A 26,695-nucleotide genomic window follows, 5' to 3' on the forward strand; every position below is an offset into this window, starting at 1 on the left:
CACAAAATCACTTATCTTGGAAAGCAAGCTACAGATTATAAAAATTACTTCTTTGTCATTTCAGATTCTGCCAAAAGTATGTTTTTTATGTAGCCTGACGACTATAGGTGCAGAATTATTGATCTTTCCCAAAATCACAGTTAAACTGAAATCATAAGAGAATTTTACTGTTGGCTTTGCAGCTATCAGTGACTCTCTAGAAGTGGACAGACTTTGTTTGCCTCCAGTGTCAGGGAGAGCTCCTTTTACTGCTTTAAATAGGAGTTGAAAAAGCTCCCAAGTGGAGCTTTCCTAGTACCATACTATAGCATATCAGAACATGTAGAATACTTTTAAGAAATAGTCCTAAAGGTTTGGTTTGTAGCATTGTTTTTATCTGACTCTTTACTGCCCCCTCTTGATATTAAAAAATGCTCTGTTGCAGAATATATTGGTTACTAAGGCAAAAGGAAATGAAACAAAGCCCAATCACTTGAGGCTATTAAAGATTCTGTAAGATTTTATGTTTTAAAGAGTTTGAGTGTTGACCCTGCTATCCTTTTGGAATGCTGAATTGATAAGGTGCTACTCTTAAAACTCTTAAAGCACTACTTTGGTAATATGTTTTCCTGTGTTTTGGGGCTGGCAAGCAAGTTATTAGAGGGATTACTGAAAAATCCTGTTTCAACTGTGTGACTTCCAGTTTTGTACATCCAATTTAGTTGTTTTAATCATAGACAAAAAATATATAAACCGTCCAGTTACACAAAACACATAGATAGTAAATTTTTACGTGGAAACATTTTTGTTCTCACTACAAATACAAGAAATAAAATTTTAAGCAAATTTATAATATTCTCTATATGTATTAAAGAAATGGGGTTTGTTTGTTTTTTAATTTTATTTATTATTTATTTTTGGTTGCATTGGGTCTTCGTTGCTGCGCACGGCCTTTCTCTGGTTGTGGCGAGCAGGGGCTACTCTTTGTTGCGGTGCACGGGCTTCTCATTGCAGTGGCTTCTCTTGTTGCGGAGCACGGGCTCTAGGCGCGTGGGCTTCGGTAGTTGTGGCACGTGGGTTCAGTAGTTGTGGCTTGCAGGCTCAGTAGCTGTGGCACACGGGCTTAGTTGCTCCATGGCATGTGGGATCTTCCTGGACCAGGGATCGAACCTGTGTCCCCTACATTGGCAGGAGGGTTCTTAACCACTGCACCACCAGGGAAGCCCAGAAATGGGGTATCTTTAAATGATGTCCAGTGATAAGTTTTTGTGAAAGTAATACATTCATACATTTCCGGGAATATAGCTACATTTTGGGTGGCACTATGACTTATGTAGTTAATGACATGAATACTTCCGTACTTTTATACTAACTCCATTCCTAAGAATTTGTCCTTTAAAATACCATCATTTATATGTATGAAATATGTAAAAGTGAAAAGAGTTATGGTGTGAGAGTGCTAGAATTGTAGATAATATTTAAGATTTTTTCCCCTTAATTTTGATGTTACTTGCTTTTAAATGAAAGGGGAGAAAATACCCACCATGAATCCTAATCCTGGAAAATGGATTTAGGTGCAGGAGGCTGAGGGTCTTTAAACCCATGTAATTTAAACCTGTGAATTTCTATAATCTAACTGAAACATAGGCAGTGAACCTATTGAACATTTTAGTTTAAAAATAAATCTAAGAAATTAGGTAAAAAAGGGCAAGTTTTGTTTCTTTTATAGTGATCACTTTATGTCTTTTAAAACAATAGGTAATAAAGAATAGCAAGACAGAAATCCCAGAGCTGGAATTATTTCCTCGCTATCTTCTCTTCCTGAGACAGCAGCCTGCCACTCGGACACAGCAGTCTAACATCTGGGTGAATATGGGTATGATGAGCCTGAGAATGTTTCCTCAGCATTTACCAAGAGGTAACTTAAGAATGCAGCAAGAATACCACGCATTTCCTTAAAAAAATAAAAACCAATTTGCTCATAGTCTGGTGCCACTGTACTAATACACATTTTCATCTGTTTTCATACAGAATCAGTAAATCACTTGTGGGGCTTAGATCTACGGTCATGCGCAAGAACTAGATGGGGTAGAGGCAAAATCTCAGCAGCAAACTGAGAAGTGTTGTTCCCTTTTTTGGCTTGTAAACATACAAAGATAATACGTAGAAGTAAATTTTATTTACTTTGTTTCTTTGAGAACAAGACATTGTAAATTATGTGCTTGACCTAAATTAGAGTCTGCCAGTCAATGACTGGTCTTTTCAACTCCACTCAAATTTCTAAGCAGTAATTTCTTTGGCAATATCATCTTTTTTTGTTTGTTTTTTGGTTTTTGGTTTTTTTTAACAAAACATGATACATTTCTCATACTAGGTCCAAGGAGCCTTTATATCAGACCAATAATACAAAGGAAAAGATACATTTTTGAAAATGAAATTGATACATTTTCTTTCAAAAACATCAAGCCTATCAAAATGACATATAAATAAGTTCTCGTTTTAATGTAATACATACAAAAAGTTCCCTTTTGATTTCTCTATGAGGTTAAATTTTATTTTATTTTATTTTTCTAACATTTTTATTGGAGTATAATTGCTTTACAATGGTGTGTTAGTTTCTGCTTTATAACAAAGTGAATCAGCTATACATATACATATCCCCATATCTCCTCCCTCTTGTGTCTCACTCCCACCCTCCCTGTCCCACCCCTCTAGGTGGTCACAAAGCACCGAGCTGATCTATGAGGTTAAATTTTATTGATGGGCCGGACTTGCTCAATGCTTTTGCCTTGCAAATATTTGAAATAGTTCTTCTTCAGCAAAAATAATGAGTTCATCCATTTACACCAAGTCCCAGACTGTGTTAACAATGCCAGAATGTTGTTATAATTAATATAACTTAATATGAAAGAACTACCTTTGAACCCAAACCAACCCTATAAAGTATCATCCCTCCTTTGAAATGTAATAGCGTAGTTTTATGTCTTCGTTAAAGGTTGTATTCAGATAATATATGGAGATTCTTACACATACTGTTTGGTAAGAATTATAGCAAAGCAGTGGCCTCTGCCTAACCAGACTTTGTCTTGCAACACATTAAAATCAAGGAACAGTGAAATAAGAATCTCTCTGAAACACTCTTGATTTAATTTTCCATTGAATAATAGCATTTGCCTTGCTTCCATGGCACCCTTAGTACATATCTTTTTCAATTCTCTTTGAAAGATAACATGAGAGGCAAGATGTGTTGTTGCGCTTTTAGTAAGTATTCTTTGTAACTCTTGTGCTGATCCTAGATTTTTGCTGCTTCTGTAAATTCCACTAGATTTGTTGGTGCTATTCAAAAGCACGAAATTATGTATAATAAGTGGCTGCCTGCTTAATGAGCTATGCTACAAAAACTGTCTAGAATTCAAATAAATTTCTTATGTGGCTTAAGGACAATGGAAATTGACTTGGACACTGCACTTGCAAATGCTTCTGAATCCTAGAACTGGGTAGTTATTATGCTCCAAATTTGTTCTTAATTTGAAATTTTATTTCTTACTAATTAGTTGTGAAATCAATCATTAATCATTTTGAAGTTTATAAAAATATGCTTTCTTGCTGTAATCTTATAACTAATCCTCTGATGTGTTTTTGGAGAAATTTGCTCTTTTGATTTCTTCTAGGGATTATCCTTTGCTTGCTGATAGTAAATGATTTGCTTTGCTAGATGTTTAAAAATTGATCATAGTTGGGTTTGTTCTCCATAACGTAGTTTTCATCTTTCTCATTACTCAATTTATCACAGCTGTTTACTAGGCTCTTTTATTCCTTTTGGAATGACAGGTATACAAACCTTGCCACAGTTACAATGACTTAATTGTAGCCTTTTCAACAAACAAGAAGTCATTGTTAGATGATTTTTCAGCTTATTTTAGGTGAGTTAATTCCTGGAAGCTCTGAAAAAGTGGATGATGCCAGTACTTTTCTCCTCTGTTTAGTAGGTAAAGACTCAAAGCACATTTAATGGGAGGAAAAAAGCTAAGTCACCATTGAATGGATGGAAAACTACCTGGAGTGTATAATTGTACCCTTCATGGATTATATTGATATGTTAAGTGTATTTTAGTTTTGGGTTGCTCAGTAAACTATAACCTCCCATAGGCAGAGATGACCATTTTAAGCTACAGCTTTTGTCTAGATTTTTGGCTGAGTAGTTACCCAGGGTTTAGCAGATTGTTTTAGCAACCTGTTTTTGATTTCCATAATCTCTTGTCATTTTGTCACCCTTTTCTTTTGAAGTATGTGGTTAGACTTGATATATTCTTCCTTCAGTCTTCACTCTTTCCTCTTATTGCCTCTTTGTTTCCACCTTGAGCCCTTCAAGAATTCAAGGTCACGTCTGCTTTCCTATTTTCGGGTGGGCAGGCCATATGATTCCCCCCTTACTACCTTTCAATAGGGCAATTTTTTTGTCATGGGAAGTTTCTTGGCTTCACTTTAAAGCTTTGTTTGGCCAAGTAACATCTATGCCTACTTAGAATTCTACGTACAAGTAACAATTCTTGTGTAATTGTACCAGTGTGCCAGGTAATTGGGCTACTTAATGAGAGTGATGTGATTAGTAACTCAAAGACAGTTTATTTTAAGAAAGTAGATCAGGTAAATCCAATTATCTATCTGTGGAATTCAAATCCAGTCCCATTTTATCTTCCCCATTCTTACACTGAGTTTTGATTTTGCTATTGAGTGTGACCCAGCTGAGGGCAGCCTAGATACGGATGCCCGTTGATATTTGCCACTCTTCTTGGGATCCAGATACTGCCAATTATTTGGGCCTCTAATTTTGTTGTTCTTCCTTTCAAAGTTAAGGCTTACTCTAAGACACTTAGTTCTCCTATCTTCATTTTAAAGCTTTCTCTTAAAGTGTCTTAATTTATAGAATTATTAAATCTGTAACTCTCATTTCTCATCATGTCCAAAAATAGTATGGTCCCCGTTGCTGAGAGGGGTGCTTTTTTTTTTTTTTTACATCTGCGTTTTTCCTTACTGTGACTACTATGACCATAGGAAATGTACCTTCTCCGAATGCACCATTAAAGCGGGTCTTAGCCTATACAGGCTGTTTTAGTCGAATGCAGACCATCAAGGAAATTCATGAATATCTATCTCAGAGGCTGCGCATCAAAGAGGAAGATATGCGCCTGTGGCTATACAACAGTGAGGTAAGAGACATGTCGGAGTCAAGGAAAGTCCTGATTAAGTGTTAAATCCATGTTTCATAGGTATGGGTTTTTTTATCTGCACTAATTGTTCTGAAAGCCATGTCTTGGAATCGCAGTGGAAACTTCAACTTTTCAATTACTGGATGCATACATGTAGATATTTGTCATCTGAAACCCATAATAACAGTCATGGACAGTACCATCTTGTAAAGATTATTATTATAAAGTAACGGCAAATATCATTTTTTAACAAGTAGTTTATTTTTGATTTGTCTTAAGGTAACTTATATACATGTTAAAAAAATTCAAACAATACAAAAGTATGTAGTGAAAATTCTTCCTTTCCATCCTCTGACCCCTATCTTCCATTCTCCTCAGAGGCAGTGCTGTTAATTGCTTATATATTCTTCCTAACACATGCAATATATTTCCATTAATACTCTGAAATTGGATCATAAGTAGTTTTAACCAGTTCTTTATTCCCTAGTTCCTTCTTTCTTACATCCTCCTTTGGTCACCATTGAGAGGTGACCAATAGTATAATAAGTTAAGAGCAGAGGTGCTGGAGCCACACTGCCACGGATTAAATCTTGGCCCTCACACCTGTTAGTTGAATAACGAAGGGCAAGTCCCTTGACTCTCTGTCACAGTTTTCTCATGAGTAAATGGGGAAAATAATAGTATTTCCCTTAGGATAGTTATAAGAATTAAATGAATTAATTTTCTGAGCACTTTAGACAGGGTGAGCATCAACAAAAATGTATAATTCTATTGCATGACATTTGGTTTTACATTTTCAGTTCCTAGTAAATAATCAAGTTCCATCTTGACCACAAGCACATTTACTGAATTTCATACTAGATACTAAAAAAAATTTCTTTTCTATAAGCTGTTCAGAAAATCTAAATCGCAATGAATTTTCGTTTGATGTGTGATGAGTCTTTTCTGGTCTCCCCCAAATCCTATATAACTTTTTTAGAGACATAAAGTATGTGTTTACAAAGTATACATTGTCTTTCCCTCATTTTGCCACCAAAATTATAAGCATTTCTGAATAACTATAATATGCTAAATATCTGTCAAGAGTTGTGTAACTACAAGGATGTTTTTAATTGTCATTCATTTTTACTTCCATATTTGTTTCAAGTTTAGTAATTAAATTAACAAAACATTTCCTCCTCCATATACAGAATTACCTCACTCTTCTGGATGATGAGGATCATAGATTGGAATACTTGAAAATCCAGGATGAGCAGCACTTGGTAATTGAAGGTACAAGATGGAAGCATGCATTTGTATTAGATTTTTAGGGGAAGAATTTAAAGATTTAATTACTCACTGATAATCCATTTTATAGTTTTTCCAACTGGTATTTGATCACTATATTCTATATAGTAAAGAAAACCCATTAAACCCTTATGTAATCCTACTGTAATGTAATACTATTTATATTGCTTTAAGAGAAAAACATGTCTACATTCATTGGCTGGCAAGGGTGGAAACGGTGGGTAAAAACAAGTGAATTCAGTTGTAAGTTTATAGCTCCTTAAAATTTTCAAGCTGCCTCTTTGTCAGGAGACTTTCTTGCATAGTTAGTGGTGCAGGCTTTTCATTAGTCAACACTACTCATTCACCAACATAAGCATAGATTTGCACACTGGCATGCACACATCATTGAAAACTTAGTGTGTCTTTTCTCATCAAGATTCATGAAACATTCCTAGCTGCCTTTGTATTAAAATGAATAGATTACTCTGGCAGTTGTCACAATTTAAGAAAGCATTGTAATAGTTCCAATGTATTAAGTTTAAGAACTTTAATTCCTTCTATAGATGGTTGAGTATAATTTTACTTCAGGTACGTAATTGAGGGATTAGCTTACTAATTAATTCTAACCAGCAAAGTCTCCGGTGTAAAGAATTGGAATGGTTTCAGAGGCAGTTACTAAAATTAACTTGATTTTTTTTTTTCAGTTTCTGATTTAGAAATAAGAACTTTTTTTTCTTAACAGAAGCAATTTAGTGGGTGTGATTTGAATAGATAAGAAATTAACACATTGCTGTCTCTGTTTTTCCAGTTCGCAACAAAGATATGAGTTGGCCTGAAGAAATGTCCTTTATAGCAAACAGTAGTAAAATAGACAGACACAAGGGTAAGTCTGCAGTGTGTTATTTTTAAACAAACTATCTTAAAATAATTCTTTTATTTTTCCTTCTCTCAACTATTGAAGTCTTAACAACTTGTAGCTTTCTAGCTCAAAAACGATTAGGCCCCCTCTTATTCTTCTTTCTCCTGAAGCATCAAATGTCTTTCTAACCATGCAATTAAATAATTTATACATTTTGAAAGACATAATTCTAGGAGAGAATTGTTTGAGCTCTGAAAAGCGATCATAGCAATTAAAGAGAATCACTGCTGCTTCTAGATTACAAACGAGCGTAGATTATCACGATTGCCGGCGATGCTCCATGAGAAAACCTCTACTTCGCGTTGCAAGACCCAACAGAGAAATATTAGCTCCATTTAATTGATTAGAAGAGTTATAAAAATCATTGCATTGAATACAAATAACTGTTTGGTCATGACATCTTGCTGCAGCTAGGCTTCCGTTCTCGTGTTGTTTGTTCCAGTTCCGACAGAAAAGGGGGCCACAGGTCTGAGCAACCTGGGAAACACATGCTTCATGAACTCAAGCATCCAGTGTGTTAGCAACACACAGCCACTGACACAGTATTTTATCTCAGGGAGACATCTGTATGAACTCAACAGGTAATCTTCCTTGAGTCATTAGCTCTTAACTTTTATAACTTTGCTATGAACAGCAGTATTACCTGAATCTCCTCTTTCTTCACCCTGGGGGAGGAAAGTCTTAATCTTATTTGCCCTATTAAGCGTGAAGTAAGGACCAAATGCTACTTCTCTTATTTTGAAAAGATATTTTGATGTGAGAAAACAGACTCTAGGCATTTCTGTGGCCACATGATTGTGATTTATAAGAACCTTTGGCAACAAATTTTCCTCTCAAACTTCTAGGACAAATCCCATTGGTATGAAGGGGCATATGGCTAAATGCTATGGGGATTTAGTACAGGAACTTTGGAGTGGAACTCAGAAGAATGTTGCCCCATTAAAGCTTCGGGTAAGCATGTTAAAATAATATAAAGGTATTTAAGTCCTAAGCAGTTATTTAAGTGATTATTTTTCTCTACGTGTGTTACATTTAGCTTTTTAGTTTTTGTGTAATGTTTTTGGGTCCTTCACAAGGCATAAACTGGATGTCAGATACTTTTACTTCTTCACATATATGCAAAATACTACTATAGACATAGTGGGTAGAAAAAGATCAAAAGTATAGTCTAAATTTGGATGCCATCCATTTTACTAATTTATCAGGTGTCTTACTTGTATATACAGTAAACCTTTCTTTCTTAATCCTTCACTATTAGCAGTATTCTAACTGCAAGGTAGACCTGAGTCTAATTAATGATACTCAGTACATTTTTAACATTACTAAGATAATTAGTTCTATCTGTAGAATTTTTAAAAAGTAGCAGAAAGAAAGAATGTAATTAATGGATACAAATTTGACATTAATATCATATGCAGTGAATTCTAGTTGATGTTAGGATTACCACTGTAATAATTGTGTATTAACTCATTTAATCTTCTAAATGGCCCTACAGTATAAGGCGACATTATTATCCCCATTTTATGGCTCAGGAAACTAAGACTCATAGCAGTCAAATAGCTTGTCCAAGGTTGCAAGCTAGTTACTAAGTCCTCACAGTTGAACATGAGGCTGTTCTGCCTCTAATAATAAAAGTTAGGATACAGCAAGACCAGAAAAGCTAACTGTAAAAGAAAACATTATAAAAAGGAATCTTCCAGTGCGAGCAAATGCTATTTTAATATTTCCATCTTGTATATTAAATAGCTATGTACCTAAAGAACTGTTTGCTTATATGATGCTAAACCAGGACATAGGATTGGCCATAATACTTTTTTGGGGCTGGGGGAGGGAACATCATTTGAGATTAAGATTAGAAAGATTTCATGATTATCCAAAATACATTTGCTGAAATAGAGACAGACTAAATACTATACTATTTATCTTCTTCTAATGCCTCTGATAGAATTATGGGCATGTTCATTCTAAACTTTATGAGATAGCAAATAATGAGTTTGATTCCTCTTACATTTATAGTGGACCATAGCAAAATATGCTCCCAGGTTTAATGGGTTCCAGCAACAAGACTCCCAAGAACTTCTGGCTTTTCTCTTGGATGGTCTTCATGAAGATCTCAACCGAGTCCATGAGAAGCCATATGTGGAACTAAAGGACAGTGATGGCCGACCAGACTGGGAAGTAGCTGCAGAGGTTTGTCAGTTTTGAGTTTCTAATGTAAGCAATAGATAAAATATTCTGACCACAAATATGTGTTGCACAACTTAAATGCTAACTAAACTGTTCTGTGGTCAGAATTTTACTGCGAAAATGAAGGAATTTATATTTCTCTGCTTATTTCTTGTGCAGTGATCCTAAAACAAAGCATCTTTAATGAAAATAGAAAAATGTTTCCTCTTCAATGTAAATTTGGGGGAGAGGATGTAGGAATAATTATTCAGTAGAAATTTAGGAGCCCCCATAATTGCTAAAGTAATGTGTACAGTGACCAATAGGCATATTTTTTCCGCTTTTTAATGGACAAAGAACTCATCATTGTTACCATGGTAAGAAGAAAGAAAAAAATAGGGTTTTCCATCTGAATTTAATACTTTATAGATTGAGCAGAAAGAATCACATTCTATTCTGGACCGCCAGGGAAGTCCCGATGGTGGTATTTTTAAAGAAGGGAAATACGTAAGCCCAAAGCTGCCTATACAGAGTGATCTGGCTATGTCACTACAGTCTAGATTTACCCCAGTGAGTGCTGCTGCTACACTTGGCAGCTCTTCTGTGTTACCACTGTTGCCAGAATTCTTGAAGTATTTTATGTATTTCTCTACTATCTCAATAGGCAATATATTTTTTTTTTGGCAATATATTTTAAATTACATATCCGACTTGTAAATTTGTAGGCACAAAGCTTTTTTTTTTTAAGGGTTATATTCTTGACATTTAAATCTAATATATTTAACCATTTTCTTTGAATTTGGGGAGATAAAAAATGTCTCTAATCTTTTTTCTTGCTAGGCCTGGGACAACCATCTGAGGAGAAATAGATCAATCGTTGTGGATTTGTTCCATGGGCAGCTAAGGTCCCAAGTCAAATGCAAGACATGTGGGCATATAAGTGTCCGATTTGACCCTTTCAATTTTTTGTCTTTGCCACTGCCGATGGACAGTTATATGCACTTAGAAATAACAGGTGGGTCGCAAAGTTATGAAAAATTATTTAATTCCATTGTCTTTTACCTTATTCAAGCAGCCTGCATTTGTAAGTATAGCCATTTGTGTATAATGCGTTCTCATAAAGATTGGTAGTCAGCATGTTATAATTTTTTTTTAAATTTTATTGGTGTTAGTTGGTTTACAGTGTTGTGAGCATGTTACAATTTAACAATCTAATTTCAGGCATGATTTGAGGTTTGAAAGACTTGGAACATGGGTCCATTTTTGTGCCCATTGAGTCTTCTGTTAGTTTCAAATGTGCCAGGAACTCTCTTTAAAATATTGCAAAGCCACTCACACTTCTGTATCAGATGAATATTCAAAAAATAATGATTTTACTTAAGATTATCTTTAAGCACCATCTGTCGTAGTGTTTACATATAAAATTAAAATTCTAGACTGAAATATTTGCTGTTTCCAAGTCTCTCTCTCACACACACACAGACCACACACAGTGTAAAGCTTTCAATGAAACCTGAATTTTACTGGTAAAAAATCTTTTCTCTTTACTAGTTATTACGTTGGATGGTACTACCCCTGTACGATATGGACTAAGACTGAATATGGATGAAAAGTACACAGGTTTAAAAAAACAGCTAAGCGATCTCTGTGGACTTAAATCAGAACAGATCCTTCTTGCAGAAGTACATGGTTCCAACATAAAGGTGATATTAACTGTTCTTTTTAGGAAACTCTTGATTCCATCCTTCAAAGATCACAGTTAATTAATAATAATGATGATTATTAAGTATTATTATTAATAATAATTAATAATTCTCGATTAATTATTGTGTCAAATGACCAAGGGAGATAATAAAACACAACAAAAACTGGAAAAAAATTTGTGAAGTTTTTCGTTCTAGAAGAAACTTAAAAGAGTTGTCTACCAGAATAAAAGAGTAATAATGATGGTGGTATTTTTATTATTATTATTATTTTTGGCCACACTGCATGGCATGCGGGATCTTAGTTCCCCTACAAGGGATCGAACCCATGTCCCCTGCAGTGGAAGCACAGAGTCTTAACCACTGGACCACCAGGGAAGTCCCAATGGTGGTATTTTTAAAGAAGGGAAATATGTAAGCCCAAAGCTACCTATACGGAGTGATCTAGCTGTGTCACTACAGTCTAGATTTACCCCCAGTGACTGCTGCTGCTACACCTAACAGCTCTTCTGTATTACCACTATTGCTAGAATTCTTAAAGTATTTTAGGTATGTATGAATGTGTTCTTTTAGTACCTTTTTTTTAGTACCTTTATGAATATATATACCTGGCCTTTCAACAGACTAAGAAACTAAAGAGTAAAGACAAAGTGACACAAATCACTTCTTCTTGCATACCAGCTGGAGAAACAAGAAATTTAATAGATATATTGCCTACCCTGAATTGAGCTCCTACCACTGGTATTATTTATATTCATCTTCGGGGTTTCTGAACAAACTCCCACCTCTTTGACATTCTTTTTCATATGTAATGCGGAGGTGAAATCTCTCTGGGGATTTTGGGTTTAGATTCTTGAAATGACGGACAAAACTTAAGAAGTCAATTATACACATCATACTGCCCTCCTATGAAAGGGGATAATGGTTTTGTCAGGAAGGTTAGTTTTCACTTAGTTTATCAAGCTTTCATTTATAGTTATTTTAGAAAAATTATTCGGACATCTTATTTGTTTTACTGATAAAAGGATCTAAGACATTTGCTTCAGATATGTCAGAGAGGTGATTCTCCAGTTTATCTGAAACATCTCCCCCTTCTCATCTCGCCTCTTTTTCTATAGAATTTCCCTCAGGACAACCAGAAAGTACGACTCTCAGTGAGTGGATTTTTGTGTGCATTTGAAATTCCCGTCCCTGGATCGCCAATTTCAGCTCCTAGTCCAGTACAGACAGGTAAGATAGAACTAGAGCTCCTTCTCATGATTTTAGCTTTGAATAACAGTCTAAGGGTTGTCATCCTTTTTAGGCTTTTGTTTAGGCTAAAAATATTAGAGCGAAAGAATTTTGGAGCCTGAAGGAAACCTTGGTGATCATTTATCTCAAATCCTCATTTTATAGGTGAGGAACCTAAAATTCAGAGAACCTGACTAAGTTAGATAGGTAGTTATTAGCTAAATCTACCACTGGAATTCAGATCTCCTTTAACTCTTTTATCTAATATTAACATGGTAACAGATGGTGTGAGAGAAATGTACTATGAGAAAACAAAATAATAAATTTGACTAAAAAGGAATCTGTTTATCTAATATTGCCTGTGATTTAATATGGTCATCCAATGAGTCTTTTTGGCCATTAGTGGGGTTTGTCTCCTCTTTATACTGTTGGCAGTTAGATTCATTCCCCAACTATAACGTGCTTCAGAGAGATTGAGGCTCCTGTCACTGGCACTCAGTAGATGGTACTGATGGTTGGGTTGGTGGATGATTTAACATTGCTTTTTGGTTATCATCGCTGTCCAGTAGAACTCTCTGCAATGAGGAAAAGTTTCTGTAATCTTTGCCATCCAATACAGTTATCTACTAGTCACATGGACTGTTTAGCACTTGAAATGTGGCTAGTGAAAGGGAGGAAATGCACTTTTAATTTAATTTTAATTTAAAAAGCAGTGACTTTCATCAGCTGTAGCAAATGTTTCACTCTGGTGGGGCAGGTTGCTACTGGGGGAGGCTGTGCTGGGTGGGGGCAGGCAGCAGGTGGGAAATCTCTACCTTGCTCTTTATCTTATTGAGTCTAAAACTGCCCTAAAAAATAGTCTTTTTTAAAAGTTAAACAATTTTTTAAAAACCCATCATCTGGCTAGGGACTACCGTCTTAGAACATTTCTAGAAGAATGGAGAAATGAATTTTTAGAGGAGAAGAAAAAGAAAAGCAGTAGAACTGTTTTCGTGCCACAACACGGAGCTAATAAAGACTGTTGGAAAAATTCTACTTACTCTTTCTGTCAGTTACTCGTGCTTTGTCATTTAGTCAGAAGTGTGAGTTATCGAGGTAAAATCTGAAGTTAAAATCTTCCAGTTAATCTAGAATTATCATTTGACCTATGATTCCTCCCTGTCCTCTGTTAAAAGAGACTGTCAGTGGTCTGGGTCCCAGCGATATTTGAGAAAAGAGCAAAGATAAAGGTACCACAGACTTGTGATGCTATACTTAATCTTTGAATTTGTAGATTTTTCCTCTTCCCCGTCTACAAATGGAATGTTCACCCTAACCACCAATGGGGACCTGCCTCGATCAATATTCATCCCCAATGGAATGCCAAACACTGTTGTGCCGTGTGGAACTGAGAAGAACTTCACAAATGGAATGGTGAATGGTCATATGCCATCTCTTCCTGACAGTTCCTTTACAGGCTACATCATTGCAGTCCACCGAAAAATGGTTAGTTTAATGTTAGGCAAGTTACTGCTGGTCTTGCCAGTGTTATTTATGAAACAGCCATTTTCTGTCTTTGCAACATTTTCAGTGTGTGCACTTTCAATGTGTTATGTTCTAAGTGATTGCAGTGTGTTCTAACTGATTGCAGCCAGGATTTAATATCACACATGACGGCCTACGTATGAAATGACATTCCTCACTCATGTATCAGGCAGCAACAAGAGAGCTGGTGCATCTGAATATAGTACTACTGTCTTTAAAAAGTTTGTGGCTCCTATATGTTCATGTAGCCGTGTACATCTTCTCCGCCATATAAGTGTAGATGCCTTTGGAGAAGGTTTTGTTTGTTTGTTTTGGAGGGAGAAACAAGAAGATTCTTGGGCAAGACAAGTTGTTTCCTAGGACTGCTGTAACAAATTACCACAAACTTGGTGGCTTAAAGCAACAGAAATTAATTCTTTCACAGTTCTGAAGGCCGGAAGTCTGAAATCAAGGCATCAACAGGGTTGTGCCCCCTCCATAGGTTTTAGGAGAGAATCCTTCTTGCCTCTTCCAACTTGTACAGGCATTCCTTAGCTTGTGGCTGTATAACTCCAGTCTCTTCATCTGTCTTGGCCTTCTTCTCCTTCTTCCTCTGCCTTTCACTGTTAAGAACAATTGTCATAGGATTTAGGGGCCATCCAAATAATCCAGGATGATATCTCAATTTAATTACATATGCAAGAACCCTTTTGCCATATAGGGTCACATTCGTAAGTTCTAGGAGTTAGGATGTGGACATATCTTTTTGGGGACCACCAAAATTCACTACAGAAATCATTTATCATAAAATTATCATTTATGCAAAAAACTAAGTACCAAGAAAAAAATTAAATACCTGGAAATAAACTTTACAAAAAATATACAAGGTATCTGTATAGAAAACAATAAAATATTATTGCTCGAAATTAAAGAAGACTCAGATGTTTGAAGGAACAGACCGTATTCATGGATTAGAAGACTCAGTATTTCAAAGATATCCGTTCTCCACACACAAATCTACAGATTCAATGCACAATCCCAGTAAAAATGCATACTCTGTATGTGTATGCTTGTGTGTGTATAACTTGATAAGCTGATTTTAATATATGGAAGCACAAAGCACTAAAATAACCAAGACAGTCTTGAAGAAGAACAAAACATGAAGAATTGAGCTACCAGATATCATGATTTTATAAAGCAATGATACTTGAGACATTGTGATATTGGTGTGAGAAAAGACAAATAGACCAATGGAATAAAATAGAGAGCCCAGAAACAGGTTCACATATGTATGAACACTTGATTTATAACAAAGATGGCATTACAGAGCAGTGAAAGACAGTTTTCTCGGTAAATGGAGCTGGGATAATAGAATAACCATATGAAACTTGATGCACCTACCTCTCACCACATAAAAATCAATTCCAGGTGGACTGCAGAATTCAATATGAAAGCAAAACAGAAAAGCAGACCCTAGAAGATAATAAACATGAATATATTCATGACCTTGGTTTAGAGAAAAAGACTTCTTGAATAGGACACAGAAAGCACCAACCATAAAAGAAAAGATTGATAAATTGTACATCATTAAAATTATTAACTTCGGTTTCATCAAAAGACATCACTAAGAAAATAAAAGACAAGCCTAGTAGTAGAAGATGTTTGTAACTCATGTAACCAACAAAAAGGCTCAATCCAGAAAATATAAAGGACTCCTATAAGTCACTAAGAAAAAACAATTCAATAAAAAAATGGCTAATACTTAAAATAGGCACATCACAGAAAGGATATCCAAATAGCCAATAATCATATAAAAAAGTGATCAGCCACACTACTAATTAGGGAAATGCAAATTAAAATCACATTACAAAGACTTCCCTGGTGGCGCAGTGGTTAAGAATCCGCCTGCCAATGCAGGGGACATGGGTTCGAGCCCTGGTCCGGGAAGATCCCACATGCCGTGGAGCAACTAAGCCCGTGTGCCACAACTACTGAGCCTGAGCTCTAGAACCCACGCGCCACAACTACTGAGCCTGTGTGCCACAACTACTGAAGCCCACAGCCTAGAGCCCTTGCTCCACAACAAGAGAAGCCACCGCAGTGAGAAGCCCGCGCACCACAATGAAGAGCAGCCTGCGCTCTCCGCAACTAGAGAAGACCGCGTGCGGCAACGAAGACCCAAGGCAGCCAAAAATAAATAATTTTTTTAAAAACCCACATTACAATATCACTGCACACCCACCAGAATAGTTATCATTATTAAACAGGTTGACAGTGTTGGTAAGAATAATTGAGCAACAGGAACTCTCATACACTGCTGATGAGAGTGTACATTAATACGGCTACTTGTAAAAATAGTTTTCTAATTAAAGATAAGTAATTCCACTATTCCATTTTGTGTTTTTTTGAAAACACAAAATAAAGCCACTAAATGTCCATTAGTAGTAGAAAGGATAAGGAAGTTGAGACATGGTCATATAATAGAATATTATACAGCAATGAAAATGAATGAATTTTCAGTTATACCCAACGTAAATGAATCTCGTAAACATAATGTGGGAAAGAAGCCAGACACAAAAGAAATACCAATAATATGATTCTATTTATAAATAAAAACTTTAAAGACAGGGAAAATGAAATTTACTGTTTATGCGTAGGGTGTAAAATGATAAAGAAAAGCAAAGAATTGATTACCATAAAATTCAGAAAAACTGTTACCGTTAGGAGAAAGGAAGAATTTGTGATTGGGAGGAAGCAAGAGGAAGGCTTTGGAGTGCTGGCTGAATTGTTTCTTGACCTGACTGGTGATTACACAACTATTTGCTCTGTGATAATTCTTTGAAATGCATTTTTTCCCTCCTTTGAATCAGTAACTCCCGAGTTAAAGTGATTTTCTGACCATGTGAACAATGTTCTATGGAACATATTCTAAACAGGATTGTATGAGTGGACATCCTAGAGAATTAAGGGATATATTTGTGTCTTGGAATTTTGTTTAAGCACAGCTCCAACAGGTCCCATCAGCTAAAATAATTGGGGTGATTCATTCATTTCCCCATGTCTTTTTTAATGGAGCATTATTAGATTATATATTAAGAACACTGATGTATTTTTAATCTTTCTTAGAGAACAGCGCTCTTCAGTTATCATGTATATGTTACGTAAAGTGCTTGTAAGTGCTAAAGCATTATATATAGGTTTTTGTAATTGTTGGACCATAAAGCCATATTATCAGCTCTAAATTTTCACCTTTTAACCAGTTCCCTGTTTCCAGTTTCCTTCATGATCTAGCGGCTTCTTTGGGGAATGCCTAAAATTGATTTTACCATCTGTCCCAAGTCAGCTCCCTTTTCCCATTATTCATGTGAAAGGCAACACCGTTCTTCCATGCTAAAGGCTAAAGGCTAGAAGTGTTCTTAGAATTTTTTCCCCCTTCTAAAACCCTATATTCAGTATATCATTATGCCTTTTAATTTCTTCTTTCAAACTACTACTTGAATTTACCATTTTTCATCATTTTCATTGCCACCTTCTTCTTTCAGACCCTTTGATCTCATGGTTGACTTACTTTGAAAGTATTTTTCTTCTACTCCCTTCTACAAGATAGAAAAAGAAGGGGAATAAGGCCAGGTGACACAGGCAAGAATACTCAGAGACTAAAGGGAGAAATAGTGTTGTGTTGACACAACAACTAAAGGGAAGTCAGTTTCAAAAAAAAAATTAAGAAAGAAAGATATGGTTACATAGGCCAGAGACATCAAAAAGAATGAAAACTGAGAAGTTCGGCTGTGTAACCAGGTAAAGAAATAGGGCAAGAACTTAGCACAGTAGGTCAAGCGAGTTTTTTCAGATTAGAGAGGAAATCGTTAGGAGAGGACAAAAGGACAATTCCTGGTGCAGTAAAGCTGGGAGCATGCTGAGCAGGTATGGGCCACGGGGCCCTGGGAGAAGTTACCTTCAAGAGGATGAAAATTGTGTGGGTTTAGAAGTGAAATACAGGGACTTCCCTGGTGACATAGTGGTTAAGAATCCACCTGACAAGGCAGGGGACACGGGTTTGAGCCCTGGTCCAGGAAGACCCCACATGCCGCAGAGCAATTAAGCCCGTGCACCACAGCTACTGAGCCCATGTGCCACAGCTACTGAAGCCCACGCAGCTAGAGCCCATGCTGTGCAACAAGAGAAGCCACCACAATGAGAAGCCTGCGCACCGCAATGAAGAGTAGCCCCCACTCGCCGCAACTAGAGAAAGCCCGCGTGCAGCAACGAAGACCCAACGCAGCCAAAAATAAATTAATTAAAAAAAAAAAAAAAGAAGAGAAATATACTGAGAAGAGTAAAGAAATAGTTGCTTAAATGACCTCATTTATTTAGTAAAATAAGTCATCTACTGAGAGTTGGCGTGGAAGAAAAGTAGAAGTTTTAGGAGAGAAAAACTCATCTAAGTTTTTTGATTTTTAAAAAATAGTTCTGAACTCTGTCCACATTTCTGTGGGTCTTATAATAATATAACTACCAACACATGAAATGGGGTCTTAAAATCATGTATTTAGCTAATCTTAAGTGAATAATGGCAAAATAAAATACTTGAGGATCTGAAATAAGAGTCTTTTCACTTAGAAACTAGTGGGTTTATAAGTTGTTGGCTTAGCTTCTCTACTATATAAAGACCAAACTTAAAGAATTAAACGTCCAAGCGCTCATCAGCTTTTTTGAGTAATCCTGCAACTCCCAGCAACCTTTCTATTATACTGAACTTTTGTTTTAAGCCATCATTTCCAAGCTAATTCTGTGCAGTATCTCCATGTTAAGAAATAATAAAAATCTCCTTTAACATACTCAAAGCAAACGTTTCAAAAGTTTACCTTACTTTTATCCTATCGTGTAATTAAGAATATGACTTTTAATTTTTTTACATATGATTCTGTGTGTGTGAGAAATGTTTATCAGGGAAACCTACGCAGTTTGAAAATATTAAATGCTGAAAACCCAAGTTTGATAGATAGAGAGCAACTCTGAAATTGGCAATACCTCAACCTTTCAGTGATTCCAGTTTGAATAACCATTCTCTTCATATTAATAAAAGATGGTCCTATAAATAAAGAGAAGTGTGATAGCGACTAAGTTGAAAATGGTAGTGATGCCTGTTTTGGGCAGTCTTAGAAGAATGAAAGGGAGGAATCAGAGGCCTATCTTCTCCGCTCTTTCTTCTCTTGTTTGTACATACAGATGAGGACAGAACTGTATTTCCTGTCATCTCAGAAGAATCGCCCCAGCCTTTTTGGAATGCCTCTGATTGTTCCGTGTACTGTGCATACCCGGAAGAAAGACCTGTATGATGCGGTTTGGATTCAAGTATCTCGATTAGCCAGCCCACTCCCACCTCAGGAAGCTAGTAATCATGCGCAAGATTGGTGAGTTTCAGGGCATCTTCCTAGATCTTTGGTTTCCAAATGTAGAAAAAGAATTTATGTGAATGCTGTGTGATTTATAGAACCCATTCCATGTCAGGTTAATCACTCCTTGAAGAACCATCCAGAGAACATACAGTTCAACCATTTGGTTTGGTCTTTTGAGTAGGAGAGACTGTACACCTTCCTTTCATCACCTAGACATTCCAGTGTCTAATAATCGTTGTATTCTCTGATCTCTTACCTAAATCTTTCTGGCTAGTATTTTATATGCTTCAGGTAATATCCTTGGCTTCTGTTACTACAAAAGTAGAGAGTATGAATTCACCAGGAAATTTGCATCATCTCAACCCTCTGAAATTCCGAATGGGAGCAGTATCTATACGTGCATATCTATACATGAACTCTGAAAAAGTCTCATGCCATAACAATGATTCAGTTGGATTATCTCCCTACCATGTCATTTTAACAATGAGTAATTTCCTAAGTCTTGGTAAAGAAAATAAGCATCTTCTGTTTTTTTTTCCATTCCTCTTAACCACTGTTCTATTGGATTAGTAAATGTATTTACTTCTAATAATCTTTGGGATTGTGTTGCCTTTTATATCTCATTTGAATTGAAGATCATTTTCTTGTTATCATGGTGCAAGTGGGAGTTCTGCTTCTGTGTTAACTGAGTAAAGAAATTATTTTTGCTGATAGGTTATTTGTTATGGTATGAGGGTCTTTTGATAATTAGGATAAGGCTTAAGGTAAATAAATTTTAAAGGAAAAGTACAAGTAATAGATAAGTGATTTAATTGATGAATGTTGTGTTTAGTAAAAATGACAATAGGGCAAGATTAAATTTGAAGTGAAAATCTAATTGAATTAGAAGGCTTCTAGATGAGGACTTTTCCCAGGGCTTGCTAATGAATCAGATATGGAGTATGAGGGGAGGAGGAATCCAAGCTAGATTTTCAGCCTGAACAATTGTTTGTGAATGCTGGTACCGTTTAATGAAATGAGGAAGACTGGAGAAGGAGTAGGTTTTGGCAAGCGATGACAGGAATCAAGCTAAATTCAAGATCTGTGTTATATTTTCAAGTGGGAAATAGACTTAAGGTCTTTCCAGGAGGTATAAATATAGGTGTCATCAACAAATAGTTGGTATTTAAAGCCCTGAGACCAGTTGATATTGTTTAGATAGTAAGAGAGAAGATGCCTAAGATCTAATTCCTGATGCATTCCAGCATTTAGAGGTTGAATAACGGAGGGAGAGACAACAGAGGAGATTCAGAAGGAACAGCCAGTGAAGTAAGAAGAAAACCAGGAGTGAGTAGTGTCCCAGAAGTTAAGTGAAGACAGTGTTTAAGGGAGGACTGATCAGTTTCCAGATGCTACAGAGAGATTAAGAGAAGGACTGGGAATTGACCACTGGATTTGATTAAATGGCAGCCTTTGGTGACCTTGCAAAAGCTGTTTTAGTGGAGTGGTGTAGATGAAGACACAGAGGTTAGAGTAGGTTAAAGAGAAGATGGTCCTACAGACATTCAAAGAATAATAAGAGCTTATCTTTTAGAGATAACACAGTGAAATATTTATGGATGAAAATGATAAAATGCCTCTGATTTTCTTCAAAAGTATCTAGTGGGTCACAGTAGCCAAGAGGTGGAAACAACCCAGAAGTCCATCAACAGATGAATGGATAAACAAAATGTGGTATATACATACAGTGGAGTATTATTATTCAGCCATAAAAAGGAATGGAGTTCTGATACATACTTCAACGTGGATGAGCCTTGAAGACATTACACTCAGTGAAATAAGCTAGACACAAAAGGACAAATGTTTGTATGAGTCCACTTTTATGAGGTGTATCTCGAATAGGCAAGTTTATAGACAGAAAGTAGATTAGAGGTTAACAAGGTCTGGGGGGAGGGGAATTTATTGTTGCTTAATGGGTAGAGTTTCTGTTTGAGGAGATAAAAAGGTTCTGGAGCTGGGTGGTAGTGATAATTGCACAGCATTGTGAATGTACCTAATGCCTCTGAGTTATACACTTAAAGTGATTAAATGGTAAATTTTATGTATATTGTACCACATTTTAAAAAATGGAATAAAAAATCTAGTGGGGCTAGGTAAGGGTATAGATGAAATAAGAGTGGCCAAGAGTTGATGATTAATTGTAGTTGGGTGCTGTTCATTGTACAGTTCTCTACTTCTCTGAGTGTTTATGTCAATAAATTTGAAATTTTAGATTAAGTGGACAAATTCCTGGAATTGAGGATCCATGCAAAAGATGATTAGTTTGAGGGACAGTGGGGAAGGAGGAAAGTGAGGATTTGAGGGCAGTGATTGGAGGTTTATGTTGGGTCAAAGAATTGTTAGAGTAGTGATACTTGAATAAGTGATCCAAGAAGATAGGAGATGTTTGTTGCAAAGTAGGATGTTTGGAATTGAGATTTTTGGAGATGGTAAAGTCCTTATCATGGCTTCATTACCTTCAGCAGCCATGTAATAGCCACTATCAGTTGACAAGATCTAGAATATGACCATTGGAGAGGGTAGATCAATATAGAATGGAGATTATTGTTGGAAGAGAGAAGGCCGAGGAGTTGTTAGATAAGTTACATTGAAGTCACCAAGAGTAATGATGGAAGTGACAGAGAGAAAAACAGTGAACTGGGTTCTAAAATCTTTAGTGAATAAAGAAGAAATGTCCCTACCAAGGAGGAATAGCAAGCAGGTGGTATAATTCAGTAGCAGACGCTACATAGAAACCAGAATTTTACCAGAAGTGGTAAAGAGGAGTAAGGAGGAGACCCATATCACCTTCAGGTTCTGGGGTTTATGAGAAGAAAGCTAGCACTTAAGAGGAGGTGAACTGGAAGCGGAGTCCTCAGGAAAGCCAGGTTTCCGTTAGAGCAAAAAAGTAAAGAAACTTTTTAGAAGAGAGGTGCTGCACAGTTCTCTGCCAGAGTGCTGCCTGGTTGTTTTGTCCCTTTATCTTTCTTTGGATTCCTCACTTACCATTGACCTGGTTTACATTGACATGATACTGGACAGCATGGGCTATCAATAGTCATTCAATCAACAAGTTATGCAGAAAGCTAGGAACTGCTGTGACAGGCATGATACTCACTGTTGCCCTTACAGTGTGTCCTTATCATGGTTTTATTACCTTCAGCAGCCATGCAATAGCCGCTACAAATTGCCAAATGATCCATAAAGTGTATTGCTCTTATGTTATAGTCCTTGCATTGCTTCTTATTGGGGCAAGGATGAATAAATTTTTTTTAAGTTGGAGAACTCACAAGGCTATCTTGCAGTTAAGACATTACCCTAAAAATGTTACGTAGCTTATAGCTTTAGATAGTTAAGGCAGGGAAAGGGGGTGTCTGCCATGTACCACATCAGGGATTCTGATTAAAGAAGCTTCTAAATATATACTTAGTCAACTTCTCTAATACCATTATGACCTTTCAGCTTTCTGTGGTGTGTCAGTGTTCTTGTCATGGAAGAGGTCTGGTTTAATGTGAATTAAATCTCTTGATAGAGTTAGGGCTGAAGGATAATTAGCATTTGATTTCATGATTAGCTTATTTCATGAAATTTGCGTGGACCACATGGACTCTCTCAGAGACATCTGGCAGTCTGCTGTGTCTCCCCCTCTATAAGCAGGGAGCCCTGAGTGTGGTTGTACAGGGCTGCAGTTTATGGGTTAGGATAACCAGCATTGAGCTGTCAGTGTGAACATACTGCTCTGACAGATGCCCCTTTCTAGGGTTAGTTCAAGAGAAGATGAAAGAGACCTCAACTAAGAAATGTTTCTTGGGCTTCCGTGGTGGCGCAGTGGTTGAGAATCTGCCTGCCAATGCAGGGGACGCGGGTTCGGGCCCTGGTCTGGGAGGGTCCCACATGCCGCGGAGCAGCTGGGCCCGTGGGCCACAACTGCTGAGCCTGCGCGTCTGGAGCCTGTGCTCTGCAACGGGAGAGGCCGCGATGGTGAGAGGCCCGCGCACCGTGATGAAGAGTGGCCCCCGCTCGCCGCAACTGGAGAGAGCCCACGCACAGCAACGGGGACCCAACACAGCCAGAAATAAATAAAATTAATTTAAAAAAAAAAAAAAAAAAAGAAATGTTTCTTATACCCTTTGGTTTATGTTCTGTTTCAGTGATGACAGTATGGGTTATCAGTATCCATTCACTCTACGAGTTGTGCAGAAAGATGGGAACTCCTGTGCTTGGTGCCCATGGTATAGGTAAAGTGACCTTCTGCAAAAGAAAAATTTTAGAATTGCAGCTTCAGATATTATACCTTTTTCATAAGGTTTCCAGTTTTTAGAAGTAATAATGAATAATGAGAAGCTTGAAATAAACTTAAGAGTTCTTCATTCATCTCTTCCCTGTGAGGTCTATAGCTAAGTTTTGCTCTTGAGATTTAGCTGGTTTTGTAAACTCTACAATCCTCATCAAATTCGTAGTTTATGACTAACACTTATCATTCTATACCTTCTGCTCCTTAGATATAAATCAGTTTAGCAATTCTGAGCCCAATAAGACATAGTCTATTTACTAGACCTTGCTGGAAGTCTATTTTTGGTTTTTAGAAGAGTTATGGAGATTGATTGACCATTACTGTCCCAGCTTGGAAAATGCCTGAGTACTGAAGTCAGCCTTCAGAGAAGTGTAATAGCTTTAGCAAACTGAGTCTGTATAGGCCTTGGAACCATGGCCTTTGTCATGGTTCCCTCCCCCGCCCCATAAATTTTTATATATATTTATTTAATGTGCCATTTTACAAACAAGGAAATAGGCATGGTTATGCCAGATAAATTGTCCTACCTCCAAGCATTTAATAACTAAATTTAGAATTTCTTGAGGGTGTATGGTCTCAGATAGCCAATTCCCATATCATTTATTTGCCATAAAGTCCACATATTCATGTGGATTTACAAATGGTTATCAAGTACCTTGAAAAACCAAAGATTTGAGAAGTGATAAGCAGGATTCCCTGAAATAATAATAATTACTAGTACATATTCATGCATTTATCAGCCTGAAGTTAGAAGCCCATGACAAATTGGGACGTCCAAGAAGGAAAGTAGAGAAGTAGAAAGGGGGACTTCCCTGGTGGTGCAGTGGTTAGGAGTCCACCTGCCAATGCAGGGGACATGGGTTCGAGCCCTGGTCCAGGAAGATCCCACATGCCGCACAGCAACTAAGCCTGTGCGCCACAACTACTGAGTCTGCGCGCTCTAGAGCCCACGAGCCACAGCTACTGAGCCCACGTGCCACAACTACTGAAGCCTGTGAGCCGAGAGCCCATGCTCCACAACAAGAGACGCCACTGCAATAAGAAGCCCGCGTATTGCAGTGAAGAGTAGCCGCCCCCCCCGCAATGCAATTAGAGAAAGCCCGCAGGCAGCAACAAAGACCCAACGCAGCCATAAATAAATAAATAAATAAACAAATTTATTTTTTTTAAAAAAAGTAGAAAGGGAGAGTTTTGGGGGCTTTTTGGTTTTTTTGTGTTGTTTGGCCACGCCCCACAGCTTGCAGGATCTTAGTTCCCCTACCAGGGATTCAACCCAGGCCGTGGCAGTGAAAGTGACAAGTCCTAACCACTGGACCTCCAGGGAATTCCCGGGGAGAATATTTCTTTTTTTTTTTTTTTTTTTTTTTTTTGAGAATATTTCTGATAAAGAAAATTTGGATTCCTTCATAATTACTCTTTCCTCAGTAGATCTTTTTTCCCCCTTTAGATTTTGCAGGGGCTGTAAAATTGATTGTGGGGAAGACAGAGCTTTCATTGGAAATGCCTATATTGCTGTGGATTGGGACCCCACGGCCCTTCACCTCCGCTATCAAACATCACAGGAAAGGGTAAGTACTCAAAGCCATCGTAAGATGGTGGTTTTCCTATGTAAAATTTTTCCCAGCTTAACTGTATCATGCCATTTCTATTTTCAGACAGTTTAAAAACAGCTAGAAAAACATTCATTGGCATTCTCTGTGGCACTTAAATATATTAACATGATTATGTGGATGTTTCAGTTTTCCCACTTGTAGAGTTAATTGTATTGGAGCATTGAATTTCAAAAATATTAATAATAAGTAAATCTTGAAACAAAACTTCGGGCGTAATTAAGAAGTTATATTCTCTGGCCATGACGTATCAAGCATGCCAGTCTCTCTGCCTGTTTATTAATTATTATTGAAGCTGCAGCATTTGGTAACCACTATTACTTAGCTCAAGTGCATTCCAGGGCTATAGCTGCTACCTTTAATGGGCATAGTGATCAGAAAATTAGAGAAAGAACTGAATGTTTCAAGACTGGGCACCTAAGAGTACATCTCCATGCCTGTTCTTCACACTTAGCATTCCTCTACTGCCACTCTGGCTGGAGCAGTTTTTAAATTTTGAAAATGTAACTTCCAAAAGAATACTACCTCCATATCTAAAGATGTTTGCCAAATATTGTTTGAAGGGTGGATTGACTAGATAGCTTGTGCGTAGAGAGATGAAGAATCTGGTGGAGATGTAAAAGCAACAGAATCAAAGGAGTTGTTTTAGTCACAGGAAGAGTAGTAGTGGCTTTTGCATTTATATGATTCTTGATGGAAATTTCCTTCACTGTTTCTTAAGGCATTCCCTTTAGATAAGTTAGTAATGAGAATTAACTTTTCTGTCTTTTTTTAAGTATAGTTGACTTACAGTGTTGTGTTTCTGGTGTACAGCAAAGTGATTCTGTTATACATACATATATGTTCTTTTTTGTATTCTTTTCCATTATGGTTTATTACAGGGTACTGATTATAATTCACTGTGCTATATAATAGGATCTTGTTGTTTATCCATTCGCATATATAATGCACGTATAATAGTTCTCATCTGCTAATCCCAAACTCCCAGTCCAACCCTCCCCCACCCCCTTGGCAACCACAAGTCTGTTCTCTATGGACTTTTCTGTCTTTTTGTGCTATTGAGGAGTGGGGGAACTCCCAGTTCCAGACCAGATTCCCTATTTGGATCCCTAAATATGCCCCCACACACCCTAAGGCTCTCACTAGCCAAGGATGAGTACTATTTGTGGATACTTGGCCAAATGAAACATCATTGGGCTAAAGGAAGCTGAAGAGAAGTAGATGTTTTGGCAGATTATGCTCGCTGTAGCAAGGTAGTTCAACAACCTCAACCATGGTTCCTTTGAAGAGGGAAAATTTTAGCAATTGAAAGAAAGATTCTTAAATCTTCATCAGCACAAAATCCAACAGGACATTATTGTGACAAGATACTCCTGTCAAAGATGAACAATTATT

At 37.0% G+C, this 26,695-nt stretch overlaps 1 protein-coding gene across 2 annotated transcripts in view; it reads left to right on the forward strand.

Moving 5' to 3' along the window:
* Positions 1–26,695, forward strand: part of USP32 (ubiquitin specific peptidase 32) — a 195,142-nt gene that overhangs the window by 157,899 nt on the left and 10,548 nt on the right. The window contains exons 16-29 of one of the 2 annotated variants that reach the window (XM_068530497.1): positions 1,738–1,897; positions 5,035–5,189; positions 6,380–6,461; positions 7,267–7,341; positions 7,820–7,958; positions 8,223–8,328; positions 9,394–9,567; positions 10,384–10,558; positions 11,095–11,246; positions 12,365–12,476; positions 13,750–13,961; positions 19,209–19,393; positions 23,548–23,634; positions 25,138–25,258. In XM_068530497.1, the coding sequence (XP_068386598.1) occupies positions 1,738–1,897; positions 5,035–5,189; positions 6,380–6,461; positions 7,267–7,341; positions 7,820–7,958; positions 8,223–8,328; positions 9,394–9,567; positions 10,384–10,558; positions 11,095–11,246; positions 12,365–12,476; positions 13,750–13,961; positions 19,209–19,393; positions 23,548–23,634; positions 25,138–25,258 (1,935 nt within the window). The remainder of the gene's footprint in view (positions 1–1,737; positions 1,898–5,034; positions 5,190–6,379; positions 6,462–7,266; positions 7,342–7,819; positions 7,959–8,222; positions 8,329–9,393; positions 9,568–10,383; positions 10,559–11,094; positions 11,247–12,364; positions 12,477–13,749; positions 13,962–19,208; positions 19,394–23,547; positions 23,635–25,137; positions 25,259–26,695) is intronic. The other variant, XM_068530498.1, reaches the window with a different exon arrangement.

This window comes from Eschrichtius robustus, chromosome 20 (genome assembly GCF_028021215.1).
Source record: "Eschrichtius robustus isolate mEscRob2 chromosome 20, mEscRob2.pri, whole genome shotgun sequence".
NCBI lineage: Eukaryota > Metazoa > Chordata > Mammalia > Artiodactyla > Eschrichtiidae > Eschrichtius > Eschrichtius robustus.